This window comes from Mus caroli, unplaced genomic scaffold, assembly GCF_978045245.1.
Source record: "Mus caroli unplaced genomic scaffold, Mus_caroli_1 scaffold_7, whole genome shotgun sequence".
NCBI classification, from domain to species: domain Eukaryota; kingdom Metazoa; phylum Chordata; class Mammalia; order Rodentia; family Muridae; genus Mus; species Mus caroli.
This window is the reverse complement of record NW_028227262.1, coordinates 18919600-18935496: the sequence shown is the minus strand read 5'-3', so window position 1 is coordinate 18935496 and position 15897 is coordinate 18919600. Positions and strand designations below refer to the sequence as shown.

General features: G+C 36.8%; 1 protein-coding gene across 1 annotated transcript in view; it reads right to left on the bottom strand.

Moving 5' to 3' along the window:
* The window catches only part of LOC110288857 (killer cell lectin-like receptor 4), a 69267-nt gene that overhangs the window by 13931 nt on the left and 39439 nt on the right, over window positions 1–15897 (bottom strand). Inside the window, exons 7-11 of the mRNA XM_085840856.1 lie at window positions 8526–8686; window positions 6677–6766; window positions 5588–5806; window positions 4381–4523; window positions 1874–1977 (exon numbers count right to left, since the gene is read on the bottom strand). Coding sequence (XP_085696982.1) covers window positions 1874–1977; window positions 4381–4523; window positions 5588–5806; window positions 6677–6766; window positions 8526–8686 — 717 coding nt within the window. The remainder of the gene's footprint in view (window positions 1–1873; window positions 1978–4380; window positions 4524–5587; window positions 5807–6676; window positions 6767–8525; window positions 8687–15897) is intronic.

Here is a 15897-nt window from a genome sequence, read left to right as displayed (position 1 = left end):
TCCTATTTTTTTGTTGTTAGAGTTGTCATTCTGTTCTTGTGGCTGTCATCTTTTTGGTTTGTTGAAGGATTACTTTCTTGCTTTTTCTAGGGTGTGGTTTTTGTTTTTTGTTGTTGTTGTTTTTTGTTTCTTTGTTTGTCTGTTTTTTCTGCTATTATCCTCTGAAGGGTTGGATTCGTGGAAAGATAATGTATGAATTTGGATTTTTCATGGAATTCTTTGGTTTCTTTAAGTATGGTAATTGAGAGTTTGGCTGGATATAGTAATGTGGGCTGGCATTTGTGTTCGATTAGTGTCTGTATAACATCTTTCCCGGAACTTCTGGCTTTCATAGTCTCTGATGAAAAGTCTGGTGTAATTCTGATAGGCCTGACTTTATATGTTGCTTGACCTTTTTCCCTTACTGCTTTTAATATTCTATCTTTATTTAGTGCATTTGTTGTTCTGATTATTATGTGTCGGGAAGGAATTATTTTCTGGCCCATTCTATTTGGAGTTCTGTAGACTTCTTGTATGTTCATGGCCATCTCTTTCTTTAGGTTTGGGAAGTTTTCTTCTATTATTTTGTTGAAGATATTTGCTGGCCCTTTAAGTTGAAAATCTTCATTCTCATCTACTCCTATTATCTGTAGGTTTGGTCTTCTCATTGTGTACTGGATTTCCTGGATGTTCTGAGTTAGGATCATTTTGCATTTCTCATTTTCTTTGATTGTTGTGCCAATGTTCTGTATGGAATCTTCTGCACCTGAGATTCTCTCTTCCATCTCTTGTATTCTGTTGCTGATGCTTGCATCCGTGGTTCCAGATTTCTTTCCTAGGGTTTCCATCTCCAGTGTTGGCTCACTTTGTGTTTTCTTTATTGTGTCTACTTCCCCTTTTAGGTCTAGTAAGGTTTTGTTCATTTCCATCTCCTGTTTGGATGTGTTTTCCTGTTTTTCTTTACGGATTTATAATTCTTTAGCAGTGTTCTCCTGTATTTCTTTGAGTTACTAAAGTCCTTCTTGACGTCCTCTACCATCACCATGAGATATGCTTTTAAATCCAGCTTTTTGGTTGTGTTGGGATGCCCAGGACAGGATGAGGTGGGAGTGCTGATGATGGTGAATGGTCTTGGTTTCTGTTAGTAAGATTCTTATGTTTGCCTTTCGCCATCTGGTATTCTCTGGAGTTAGTTGTTATAGTTGTCTCTGGTTAGAGCTTGTTCCTGTCATGATTCTGTTAGCCTCTAAAAGCAGACCTAGGAGACTAGCTCTCTCTTGGGTTTCAGTGGTCAGAGCACTCTCTGTAGGCAAGCTCTCCTCTTGCAGGGAAGGTACCAAGATTTCTGGCATTCGGACCTGCCTCCTGGCAGAAGTTCTGTTCCTCTCACCAGAGGTCCTAAGATTGTGTGGAGAGGCCTCTAGGGACATTGGGGGTGTCCATCGACTCCAAGCCCAAGGTGACCAGGTGCTGGCACTGACCGGAAGGGACCTAAACATTTCTTATATTTTTAGTAATCAATAATTATGTAAGTGAACAACAATAAAAAATGTCACATGAATATCCGAGAGACTAAATGTACCTGCCATGATCATTCAATCACTTCACATCATCTCAAGTTGTTTACTTTCTAGGGGCCTTTGCCACTTAGAAGACAAAGACCTGAGATGTATGCAGTATTAAGCCTCTTTTGTTTATCTCCTAGACTATACATTTTCCCTCTGTAACTCTTGTTCAGACTCTGTCTTATGCAACTTGTCCTTACCCCTGAGCTCCATAGAAAATGAGGAAAGTCATAGAAAATAAGGAAAATGTGAAATGAGAGAAAAGCCTTTACACACAATCCTCCCAATTCCCACACTAGTGTTAGAGTCTGAAGGGCTCAGAAACTCACAGTTTAGATGGGCCATTGTCAATCCATGCCCAATCTTTTTTCTTGTTATCATATGACAATCCAATCCAGCAACTTTCTGAAGGAACCACGTGCTGAAGGAAGTTCTGTAAAGGAAAGAACAGACCTTACAATAAAATTTCTGATTAGAGAAGAACAAGAAGGGAAATTTCCCAGCATTCCTGTGTCATTCTCGGGTGGTCTATCCTCCCACTGCTCAGTCCCACTGTATTCATTTTCTAAAATGGATTCCTACTAGTAGCCCATTTAAATCAAAACTATGACACTTCAATAAGTTACTTAAAATAAAACCTCCAGGTGTCCTGAGATACTGGGTTCATTACATGATTTGTGACTATGTTTCTTAGACCTAGACTCTCTACATACCAAGCCTATCCTTGAACTCACAATCTTCTTGCTCAAGGCCCATAAAAATTTATAGATCATTAAAGAACTTCTGATACTCTATGAAATTAATTAAATGTGAATTCTGGAATACTTCATAAGCATTTAGGAAGTATTCATTTGCAAAGTAATGCCCCAAATTCAAGAAAATTTATAAAAATGAAAATTGCTCTGTAAAACACTGCATTAAGATCCATGCTCCAGAGAGGATACATTAGTGATAGAACTGAGTAGATATGGAGATATTTGCTAGTATTTAGAGTATTTTACATATGACACCTGAATGGCATGATGTCTATTTAAGTGAGTAATTATATTTTAAAATATGAATGTGTTTAAATTTTTGTTAGTTCTCCTCCCCCACCCTCTCTCTCTGTCCCTCTATCCCCCTGTTTCTCTGTCTCTCTGTCTGTCTGTCTGTCTGTCTGTCTGTCTGTCTCTCTCTCTCTCTCTCTCTCTCTCTGTGTGTGTGTGTGTGTGTGTGTGTGTGTGTGTGTGTGCTTTCCTCTTTTTTGCTGGTACAGATGTATTTATCTCCTGTGTTTTCCTGTATGGATTAACCTTCTAAGGTTGGATTTTTCCTTCTTATCTCTTCTATAGAGCTGGAATTGTGGAAAGATATTGTTTGAATTTGGATTTTTCTTAATATATTGTATTTTATACATCTATGTTGATTGAGAGTTTTACTGGGTACAATAGTATACATTGTCAATTAAGGTTTGTGATAAGTTGGAAGATATCTGCCCAGACTCCTTTCACTTTTTGAGTCCCTATTGAGAAGTTGGGTACAATTCTTGCTGTTCTGCCTTTTTAAGTTATCTGCCATTTTTCCCTTGTTGTTTTTAATATTCTTTCTTTCCTCTGGAGATTTTGTATTTTGATTATTATATGATGTGAGTATTTTCTTTTCTGTCCCGATCTAATTGTTGTTCTAAAAGCTTCTTCTCTGTTTATGGGCACCTCTTTCTTTAGGTTGGGAATGTTTTATTTTATGATTTTGTTGAAAGTATTTGTGAGCTTAGAGTTGGGCTTTTTAATTTCTTCTATTCCTACTAATTTTATGTTAGGTATTTTCAAGGTATTCCAGATTTACTGGTTGTTTTGTTTCATAATTTTTTATATTTAGCATTTTCTTTGACTAATTAATCAGTTTTATCTATTGTGACTTCTATGCCTCAGCTAAATAGATAATTCTCAACAGAGGAGTCTCAAATAGATGAGAAGCACATGAATAGATGCTGAAAGTCCTTAGCCATCTGGGAAATGCAAAATCAGAATAACTATGAGATGCTCTCTTACACCAATCAGAATGACTAAGATAAAAAACCAAAACAACAACAACCACAACAACAACAACAAAAAAAACAAGTGATAGCTCATGCTGGCAAGGATGTGGAGGAAGGGGAACACTCCTCCATTTCTGATGGGAGAGAAAAATTTCACAACCAGTTTGGAAGTGCATTTGGTTGTTTATGATAAAGCTAACAAGACTTCTACTTGAAGACCCAGCTTATCCTGGGCATAAACCCAAATTAAACCAGAAATGTCAGAATTTTGGAAACATTGTTTTCTTTTAAAGTGTCATTTCTAAAGATGGATATCTTTTTTACAGAACATAACGATACTATGCAGTAATGATTATGAATAGTTTCAGTGAAAATAACCCTGAGGCTAACTGTTCAAACCATATAATTCCACATTTCTCATATCATCCCAGTTTGCAAAGAAGCCCGGGGCTCAGCTACTTTCCCTGTTGTCATCTAATTACTCATCTCAGGCAGCCTCACTTCCAGGTTCCAAAGAGTAAATCCTAGACACAGGCACTCTAAGGAGAAAAATGACTGTCAGTAATAGAATAGGCTGTACCAAAGGATTAAACTTCATCTGGGAAAGACATGCTTTCTGAGAATCTCCTGTAGACTCCCGAGAAAGAGAGGAGACTGAAAGAAGTTTCTCTATACAAACCAGTCTCTACTTTACAGTTTTGTTTTTGTTACAGGAAAACCATATACAAATTAAAAAAAAAAACTGAATTCAGTATCTCATTATTCAGGGTTAGAGATTGTGTCTAAGAGAATAAAAGGCCAAGTAAGAGTTTGCAGTACCAGTTCATGCTCATCATCTATCTTCAGAAGAGATACGCTGGAATTCTGGCAGGTCTGTTTACATCCACTCCATGTTTTTCTTTCCATGACGAAATAATAACATTTTATACCATAACAGAACCAATATATTTCAAAACCTCTGCCTGCAACAGAGTATGTAAATGGGTAAATGTATTGTTTTCTGGTGTTCTTTTATCAGAACAATATATTTATTAAGCCTGTGAAAAAAAGTAAAATCTCACATGGCACAGAAATTGAAATTTTATGATACCCATAGACCCCTGCATTGCCATGTCCTATGAAACATTGTAAATATTATAGAGATATAGAAATATTTCTGGTGTCAATAATGAATGAAGCAGTAGAGAAAATGTAGGACATACAAAAAAAGAAAACTCTTTATCCTTTATAGGGAAATGAATCAGCCTAGCATGATGAATTATGCCTACAATCGGAACACTCCAAAGAGAGAAGCAGGAGGACTGCTTCCAGTTGGAGGATAGCCTAGTCTAAGTGATTACTTTCATACCAGCCTTGGCTATAATTCCAAGTCATTACGGGCTACAGAATGTCAACATGTCTCACAACAAACCCAAAAGAAAGATACTGACCTATGTGACAAACATCACTGAACTTGTGGATGTTTGCAATGTGAAACACACTAGGCTTAGGACAATGAAGAAATCTCCTTGTCTTTTCCAGGGAGAGTCCCCCCTTTTCTTTTTCTTACAAGTAGTTCAAATTTCTCAAGATATGTCAGATGGAAAACACACAAACACATAGAAACAAACACAAAATATTCTTATAACTGCATATATGTAGATTAACTAAGTCCATTTTAGTGTAAATAGCTCATAAATACACTCTTACTACTAAAAACTTCCATTTTCTGTCAGCAACAAAGTCGGAGATTCAGATTTTCCCCATAGACCAGAACAATCAAAATTCTCAGGGATAGCGATTTGTAATATTCTGCCCAGGGGGTCATTCGGAGTATCAAACAGAACCTGACTTTTAGAAATGATAAGATTCTCCTAATCCAAAGATAAATTTCTGAGTTTTCAAGTTCCTACATGAAATATGGAACCCTGAAATTATCCCAAAGATCACCAGCATCTTAATCGGCTGGTTGGACTTTAAAGCTTCCAGAGAAGGAATAATAGATAATAATGCAACTTTGTACTCATTGTATTCCTCTGCTACATACCTGTGTGCTGTGAAGAATCTAAAAAAGTCTTGGTTTCACTGTACCATCTGTTCTGTTCTCTGTTGAGGGATTCCAGAAGATCATTGCCTAGACGACACTCTAGAGCCATATTTTGCAGCATTTTTTCCTTTAAGTCGATGTCACTTTGCATGGTGCTACAGATATTGTGGCAGTTTAGAGTTTCCTGCAGTTCATGTTTTTCTTGACCATACTGAAAAACTAAATTAGTCACAGATAATAATATCAAAAATGCTTATAAGAGTTACATGTTGAAATTTAAGGTAAGAGAAAAAGTTTGATGTTGACAGGCAACACATACCCTTGCTTTCATTGGTACTTGAACATTTATAAATTAGCACTTCAATGAACTCACTATAAAAGAGATACTTCAATTTTTCTTTAAGTTTACTGTTAATACAGCTGAATAAAATTATGGTCGAAGTAACTTCATACCAGTTCTTTTTTGCAACACAGATTTACAAATAATTACCTAAGTAGAATATTTAGTGGATACTTAGCACTCTGAAAATTTGAACTAAAAATCACATTAAGAATGGTGCAGCTCTTATTAGAGCATATGGAATGCAATATATCCACATATATAGTTATGTTTTAGCACGTCCTGAAAGTGATTTCCTCTGTTAATGTGGAGAAAGTCAATTAAGTTTAACCTTTAATATCTCTGTACAGATGAAGTCTTCTTACTTAAGCATGACCTTAATATACCCTGAAGACATATAAAAAGAAGGCCATCAATTCTTTGCACAGCTCTTTCTCAAAAAAAAAAATGTTTGCATTAGGTTCACAATTGCCTGGACTCACAAAATAGACTATCACCAAGTCCTCAGAATGAACATGACCAGAAATGAGACCGAACAGTGGAACTTCCAACATCCCCAGAGCTAACAGAGTAAGTATAAGAGAACAGAACACTGCATTTTTTTTCTGGAAAAAATATTATTACTTGAGAGATTCTGACTCATCCCCTGGTTATAGGCAGAACAATGTACAGCATGTATAACTACATAGTTCCTGTCTAAAGCTATTCTTTAGGCAGAAGTTCAAAGAATGTGTATCTCAATTACTTACTGTTTGTCACAAATACTGCAACAATTACCAGCCGAAGGGAGCAGACTATTCCGAGAGCTATCACAATGACCTGACAGGGGACTGAACACACTTATATCAGCAAAACAAAGCAAAAAATCTCTATTAATAGAATAGATCTCAATGCTAATTACAATTTGTGTAGCATGGAAACAAGGGAAAATTTTGCACAAATCTATGATAGGAACTGACTAAAAATATACACTCAAAATTGTAGATTTCGACCTAAAATGTACAGACTCTAGAAATCCTACAAATATGAAGTCTCAAAAAATTTTGAACAAGTCCTTGGCCTTGTACAACGAATCCTCCTGACTCAGCTTAGAAGGAGCTAGATGACAGGCAGGTGCCCTCACCCAATTCTGTAGGAACAAAAGAACATTCTACCGAAGGCACTTGAGATATGGATACTATCCAAGTTCAAAATACCAAGCAGGGGCATGCAGTCCAACAAGGAAAATAACTGAGAATGGAGAGGAAAGATAGTGGGATGGATGTTTTTGAGAAATGTTAGGGAACCACAGTTGTTTTGGACAATATCTATATACATTCCCATTTTGAAAGTGCCTATAAGTTAAGAATCAATTTTTTCTTGCAAGTTCAAAATTGCTCTATATAATACTAAATACTTTGGTGTATCTATGGCATTTGGAATCTGAAAATCATGCCTTTGTTCACCATTATATAAAAAAAAGAAAACGATCTCATCTTGGAGCATAGCTGTGGCAATGTGTATAGAACAACTAAAATGGATAAAATTTGACATTTTACCTCAGTTACAGTAATAAACAAAATTATTCTTGATATTTTTGGGAACTCAAACTGGGGTTTGTTCATTTCCACATAGACTAATCCTCTTATCCCCTCTCCCTTCATCTCCAACGTTATTCTCAGGAAGAAACTTCCTCTTCTGATGGACCACTGTTTTAGCTTAATTACATTACATATTTGGATATTTATGACTATTAAAATACTTTCCTCAAGAGTGAAAGCATTGTTTCGAATGCATAGCTTCATTTCCTGGGGATTTTGTTTCTCTAGAACATTTGGTGCTTTTCCAGACCCCAGTTTGTCTGTTAGTTAGAAAGTTTGGATATTTATGACAATTAAAACACTTCCTTCTGGCATGAAAGTATTGTTTCTTTTTTCTTTTCTTTTCTTTTCTTTTTTTTTTTGTGGTGGTGGCAGGGAGGGTTTGAGATAGGGTTTCTCTGTGTAGCCCTGGCTATCCAGGAACTCAGTCTGTAGACCAGGCTGGCCTCAAACTCAGAAATCCACCTGTCTCTGCCTCCTGAGTGCTGGGATTAAATGCATGCATCACCAAACCCAGCTATTTGTTTTTTTTTTTTTTTAATGTTTTTTTTTTAAACACTAGTTTTTATGCTAGTTTTAAAGATTTCAAAATTCTTCTTGACTATACATAATAATAATAATAATAATTAATAATAATAATAAACTCCTAAAGGTTTCTCAATCCTTGATTCCCAAGAATTATTTTTTTCTTACAGTTTCCCATTGTTCTACTCAGTATATTTGATTTATTCCCTTACCTACAAGCATTTAAATGTAGAAGGGTTATATTTTTCTTTCTGTTTTTTTTTTTTAATTTTAAAACTTGATTGCTTTATTTTTTAAATTTAATTTTGAATAATTTTGTTCATAATTACCCTCCAACTAATACTCTTTTCTTCTCTCTCATCCTTTTGCATAAATAAGCCCAGGTGAAATAGAACATTATATATTTCAAAAAAAGGTAGTCGGATATTTTTAAATTACTAAAAATTTAAAGTACATTTTTTAAAAAGTGATTTTAAACACTTAAATCACTTACCTCTGAGGCCAGCTTTTCTAGGCCTCTGAGTCTCTTCAAGCCTCACCTGGTTCTGCAACCCTGAAGAATTATGGGATCTCACAGCTGAGAAAGTGACCTCCTGATCACTCATCTTGGGATTATGTAGAGTTTGTTCTCTGTTAAAATATGTCCTTGAGTGACTTCTAAAGAAAACATTAAAATTCCATCCTATTGTAAGGTACCTGGATCTGTTGATACAGAAGTTTGCGAAAGGGTAGTGTTTGACCAACTCCTTAATCTTCCAAACACTACAACATGGAAAGACATCGCTTTCCATTACATGTGAGAAACATTTGCAGATTTGGGTTAAAATTGTTAATATTTCTAATGGTAACAGCAATTTCTAGGAAAAATGGAAGAATTAAAATTTACTTCTAAGGCATTATGGTCACAGCCTGTTTGTTCAAAATATTCAGCACATAAAAATGTTAGGTAAAAGTGCTACCACTGAAAATCAATAACAAAAATTTAAACAATCTCTTCAAATAACGAAGAGTCAGAGATTTAGGAATAAATAAAAATGTTGCTTTAAAATTATTTACACATCTTGATAAACACATGAATACTAAATGATCTTTCAGTCTTTTTTTTTTTTTTTAAGTATGATTCTCATAGTTTTCCAGACACTACAGGAGGTAACTCAAGACACATAAATATCTCTTGGTTTGAAACTCCAGTCAGCTGAGATGTCCAACCTCTCCACCCAGCCACAGTCTACACATTCATCTACATGCTGGGACTAGGTAAGTGGATTCAAAAACATCCTACTGAGTGGGATAATTCAGGCCCATCAAGGCAATACTGTATATTCTCTCTCATCTGAGGCTTCTGGCTCAAAGTCTTCAGAAATGATTTGTTATCTTTAGTATCTGAAGCAACCAGGAAAGTAGAAAGGGGACTTTGCCAGTGGGGTCCCATGAGCAACAGAAAAAGGCATAGAGGATACAACACAATGTTTCAATCTTAAATCTACACAGTCATGTCACATATAACAAATTCATACATAATGTTGCAAGAGGAAGTTATATAAACAAAATTTCATTATGCAGCATACATGATCTAATGTCCATAAAAGATAAAATCTGATAATAGATATCAATGTATTAGTAAAGAATAAACATTTGTAACTGGCATTACCCTTACATTAATAACTTAGCTAAGAGCCAGCAGATAGTAAACACAAGCTGCACTTGTGATAGCATTCTTTTCTATTTTTTTTAATTTATGAAATTTACTGAAGTGATTCACTATTTGTCTTATTTCTTGAAAAAAGACATCCTTCAATTTCAGAATTCTTTTCCAAATTGTTATTGATTAATATTGCTCTTAGGTTGGGTGTGACAAGCCAGTGGGCATGTGTCCAGAAGCCACATTTTCAAAGTGAGTTCTCCCACTCCACTTTCTTTGATTTACAGGGATCAAGCTCAGGTATTCAGTAGGCAGTACATTTACACACTGACACACTCTACCTGGATACTATTATCACATCTGTCAAATATGTAATATATAAACATGTAATCCAGTTAAAGAGTCATGAACTCCATAGATTCCTCTACCTTGATTTCTTAGCGCACAAGTTCCCACATACTCTGAAAGAAAATCCCTGGTGCAGAATAACAGTTTCCACACGCTGCCAGATTTAACCTGATATAAAACAGCCAAAAGGGCTCCCATCAATCCTGCTCTCACATCACATCATATGAAATTCTCTAGAGTTTATTTGAACAATTGATTGAAAAACAATAAAAGCAACTACTGTTACCTGTGTCTCTACCTGAAGTGATGTGGGTAGAAGGAATGGATGCCCCAGTTGGGATGATGTGGGCCTTTCCTGGTCGGTATCCTCTTAGAGGCTCCAAGAAGAAAGGCAGAACTAAATTTCCTCTGAACAACACTCAATCTCACGGTTTTCTGCTCCTCCTCTTTAACAAATCAAAAAGAGGAAATTGCTTTTGAAAGCTGAGTCTGAGAGTAAGGGAAAGAAGCAAAATATTTTGCCACATGCTGCAAAACAAATGTATATACATGATATTTGAAGAGAGAAAAGATTAGCATTCCTGCACAGAGAGCAAAACCTGTGTATTTAGCAAAACCATTGGTAAAAAGATGGACTTAAACTTGTCTGCTCACAATTTTTTAATTGACTTTTGGAAATCTTCTATTATGTTGCTATTTTTTATATTTATTTTTTGATCTTGAATCATGCTAATGAATCTTAGTGTTTATTAGAAATGCCTTTAAAGCACATTTACACTGGTAATGTCTGCCTGTACATGCTTCTAGATTTTTAATCATAGGTAATATAGACTGTGAACAGTGATGTCATTCCATATAAAGTGGTTGACTGCTGATATTTTCATGGTACTGGGGTATCAAATCTAAGACAATGAGCATGCTCAGCAAATACTTTTTCCCTGGGCTATAGACTCATGCCTCGGTTTGGTTTCCTTCTGATGTTTTGTTTTTGGTTTGTTTTTGTGGTGGTGGTGGTTGTTGTTGTTTTGAGATAGTTTTGCATCAGTAGACCTTATGTGAAAGCCCTTGCTGTGCAAACATTGCTACTGAGGTTGCACATTCTTGTGATGATTCACATGCTGGATAGTTTAGACACTTCGTTGGGATTGAGGGTATGATTCAGGGTAGGGCATGTACAAAGTCTTGACCTCATATGACACAGTAATCATAATAACAACAATAATAGTAAAAATGACAATGAGTAACACAATCAATGATAATTACAGAATAAATAGAGGAAATTAAGGACTATTTGGTTTCAATAGTCTATTGCTATGAGTGCACCAATTTTACAATATGTTCACAACTTTCAAAAAGCTTTATTTTCATTTGATTGTAGGTTTTCCAACTGTCTGTCTTCTTTTTCATGAAAACAATTTAAATTGTTCTTTACTCAAGAGACAGTGATTAACCACGCACTGGAAAATTGAGGACGGTTCAAGACTAGAAGAGGAGCTGAAGATACACTGTCAAGCCTGATGCCTAAGAGCATAGGTAGGAAGGGACCCCCTGCTTTTCTCTTCCATTACAAACTAACTTTCAGCCAGCCTTGAATTATAACTACTCAGTGGCTTCTTTAGTTCTTTCTTTCATTCCACCTCTAATTTTTTTCTCCCAGTTTATAAACTATTCATGTGCTTATCAATAGACAGTGCTGCCTGTTTCTTATATGACCAAGGTCTGACTCCTTAAATTGTTTATTTTTATAGATGTACGAGAAGAACTTTTATGTTGATTATTATTGTTTCATGTGTGTATGTTTACAAATCCTTGAGTGCATACAAGCCATGTGGTATACAGAGGAATACTTTTGGGGTTAACTCTTTTCTTCTACAGAGAATTCAGTGAAACAATTTCTTGGCTCTCATCAGGCTATGTTGTAGTGCTTTTACCCACTAAGACAATTCAAATTCCAGTTTTTGATACTTTAACCCAAATATGTATGAATTACCACTCAAGTCTACCATTATCATGTACCTGACCTTCATTGAAACAGATGACAGACTTTACATCATCTCAACAGTGTAATAATAGTTCCGTGGATGAAGTGTGGATGATTCCATAACACCTCCAGCTAGTCACTTTTATCTGTAACCCCTCATCCTGGGGAAATCATTCTATTTATAAACTACACACATGCACAAGCACACGCACACGCAAACACACACACAAACACACACACATACACACAGAGGACATGGGAAGTGGGGTGAAAAGCAGCAGTATTGAACAAAGTGGTCGAAGTGTCCCTGTGCAGGCAGATGCTTGTGCCATATCAGCTTTCCTCAGAAAAGACTCTGAAGAAGTCAGCTGACTGACTTAAGGACACTATGGACCTATATTCCAAATACATCATTAATTCATGCATGAAATATGGATAAAATTGACACTTAAACGGGTCTGGGTTTTAGCTTCCCATGAAGCATGAGTCTGCCAGCTGAGGTGTCATTCGTGGAAATACCAAACCAGGCACTTGTGACTTCATGTCCCACCATTCACAGTTTCTTTCACCACAGTACATCAGAAGTCCTGTTTGTTTATAAGGTTGCTGTGAAGGTTTAATAAGATATACAAATAGCATTTTGTTTTCTTGTGTGTGAGACAGGGCCTCACTATTTAGCCCTATCTGGGCTGGAGTTTACCATATAGAACAGGTTGGCCTCAAAATCACAGAGATTGAATGATTCTTTCTCCCAGTTGCTTGGATTAAATGTATGAATCACCATTGAAGCTTCAAATAATGTTTTTAATCATAACCTGGCAACTGAATAGGAAGGTAATTCAATATCAAACATTACATGGGGGGCAACACTCCAGTCTTTGCTTACCATTTTAATATGATCAAAAGACTGATACTTTAAGCTTATGTTTTCCTGTAGTCATCAAGTTTGGGTCCCCTCCTTCTTAGGTTTGGTGTAACTGTAATCTGGAATACTGAAAGAACCTGTTAGGTTTCAAGAGAAGGTTACTTTTTCATGTTGACTTTTGAGCATTTTAGCTTCAGAAGCTTCTCTAAGACACAAATAGGCTAGATTTTCTAAGAGTGCAGGTTTTTGGAAGGACAGGATAGGGAGGGTATATGAGCAAAAGTGAGAAACTGACACATCTACAGCCTTGAGCTATTGCTGCTCTCAAAAACCCACATTCCTCCCTCATCTAAGAAGTTTATGTCACCTTGCACACGGAAATATCAATGGTGCTGAGACCTTCTTGCATCCTTATCTCTGCTAAGAGGGTGTCATCTCTACCACAGAGGCTAACCACATGCTCAGGGAACACTTCTTTGTGATTTCTGCATATTGTATGCGTCCTCTAACATCATGCAAAGTCTGTGAACAAGTGTGTCTCCAGTTGCATATGTAGCAGAGGATGGCCTAGTCGGCCATCAATGGGAGGAGAGGCCCTTGGTAATGGGAAGATCATATGCCCTAGTACAGAATATGCCAGGGCTAGGAAGGGAGCAGGAATGGGTGGGTTGTTTAGAAGGTTCAAGGGAGGGCATAGGGGGCTTTGGGGATAGCATTTGAAATGTAGATGAAGGACATCTGGGTTCTTTCCAGCTTCTGGCTATTATAAATGAGGCTGCTATGAACATAGTGGACCATGTGTCCTTATTAGCAGTTGGAACATCTTCTGGGTATATGCCCAGGAGAGGTATTGCTGGATCCTCTAGTAGTACTATGTCCAATTTTCTGAGGAACTGCCAGATTGATTTCCTGAGTGGTTGTTCAAGCTTGTAATCCCACCAACAATGGAGTAGTGCTCCTCTTTCTCCACATACTTGCCAGCATCTTCTGTCACCTGGATTTTTATTCCTAGCCATTCTGACTGGTGTGAGGTAGAATCTCAAGTTTGTTTTGATTTGCATTTCCCTGATGATTAAGGATGTTGAACATTTTTGTTTTCCGGTGCTTCTCAGGTCTTCGATATTCCTCACTTGAGAATTCTTTGTTTAGCTCTGTACCCCATTTTTAATTGGGTTATTTGAATTTCTGGAGTACAGCTTCTTAAGCTTTTTGTATATATTGGATAGTAGACCCTTATCGGATTTAGGATTGGTAAAAATCTTTTCTCTATCTGTTTGTGGCCTTTTTGTCTTATTGACAGTTTCTTTTCCCTTACAGAAGCTTTGCAATTTTATGAGGTCCCATTTGTCAATTCTTGATCTTACAGCACAAGCCAGTGCTGTTTTGTTCATGAATTTTTCCCCAGTGCCCATATCTTCGCGGCTTTCCCCCACTTTCTCCTCTATAAATTTCAGTGTCTCTGATGTTATGTTGAGTTCTTTGATCCACTTAAACTTGAACTTTGTACAAGGAGATAAAACATGGATCAATTCACATTCTTCTACATGATAACAGCCAGTTGTGCCAGCACCTGTTGAAAATGCTGTCTTTTTTCCACTGGATGGTTATAGCTCCTTTGGCAAAGCTCAAGTGACCATAGGTGTGTGGATTCATTCTGTGTCTTCAATTCTATTCCATTGATCTACAAATGTGGTACATTTACACAATGGAGTACTGCGCAGCTATTAAGAACAATGATTTATGAAATTCTTGGGCAAATGGATGCATCTGGAGGATATCATCCTTAGTGAGGTAACCCAATCATAAAAGAAGTCATTAGATATGCACTCAATGATTAGTGAATATTAACCTAGAAACTTAGCATACCCAAGATACAATTTGCAAAACACAAGAAAAATCAAGAAGAGGGATGACCAAAGTATGGATACTTCATTCCTCCTTAGAATAGGGAACAAAATACCCATGAAAGGAGTTATAGAGACGAAGTTTGGATCTAAGGAAAAAGGATGGACTATCCAGAGACTGCCCCACCCGGGGACCCATCCAATAATCAGCCACCAAATCCAGACACTATTGCATATGCCAGCAAGATTTTGCTGAAAGAACCCTGATATAGCTGTCTCAAATGAGGTTATGCCAGTGTCTGGCAAATACAGAAGTGGATGCTCACAGTCATCTATAAGATGAAACACAGGGTCCCCAATGGAGGAGCTAGAGAAAGTATCCAAGGAGCTGAAGGGGTCTGCAACCCTATAGGTGGAACAACAATATGAACTAACCATACCCCTAGAGCTCGTGTCTCTAGCTGCATATGTTTCAGAACATGGCCTAGTCAGCCATCATTGGGAAGAGAGATCCCTTGGTCTTGCAAACTTCATTTGCCATATATAAAGGGGAATGCCAGGGCCAAGAAGTGGGAGTGGGTGGGTAGAGGAGCAGGGTGGGGGGAGGGTATAGGGAACTTTCGTGATAGCATTTGAAATGTAAATAAAGAAAATATGTAAAAAAAAAAAAAAAGAAAAAGAAAAAGAAAAAGAAAAAAGAAACAGCTTCATGAGAGGCCCTTGGTATTGCAAAGGTCATATGCCCCAGTACAGGGGAATGCCAGGACCAAGAAGGGGGAGTGAGCAGGTTGGGAGCAGGGCAGGAGGGAGGGTATAGGGAAATTTGGGGATAGCATTTGAAATGTAAATGAAGAAAATATGTAATAAAATGCCTTAAATAAAATAAAAAAGATAATAAAAAAAACAAAGAAGAAGGAAAAGTAAAACTTTAGAGCTGTTTGTTCATTATTGTGGCTATAGCATTAATGAGAGATGAGTGCCTTACCAGTGTACTTGAGGAAGAGGGATGTTATTAAGAAAGACTAAACACAGAGTGGGTGTTTCCCTTTTGTATGGACAGAAGAAAGCATGCCTATAACTGTAAAGCCAAAGAACCACAGCTTTCTCTAAGCTTTGTACTTTTGAGCTCTAAATTTATAAAATAATGTAAACTGTTAGGAGGCAGAATTAGCATTGAAGAGTGAC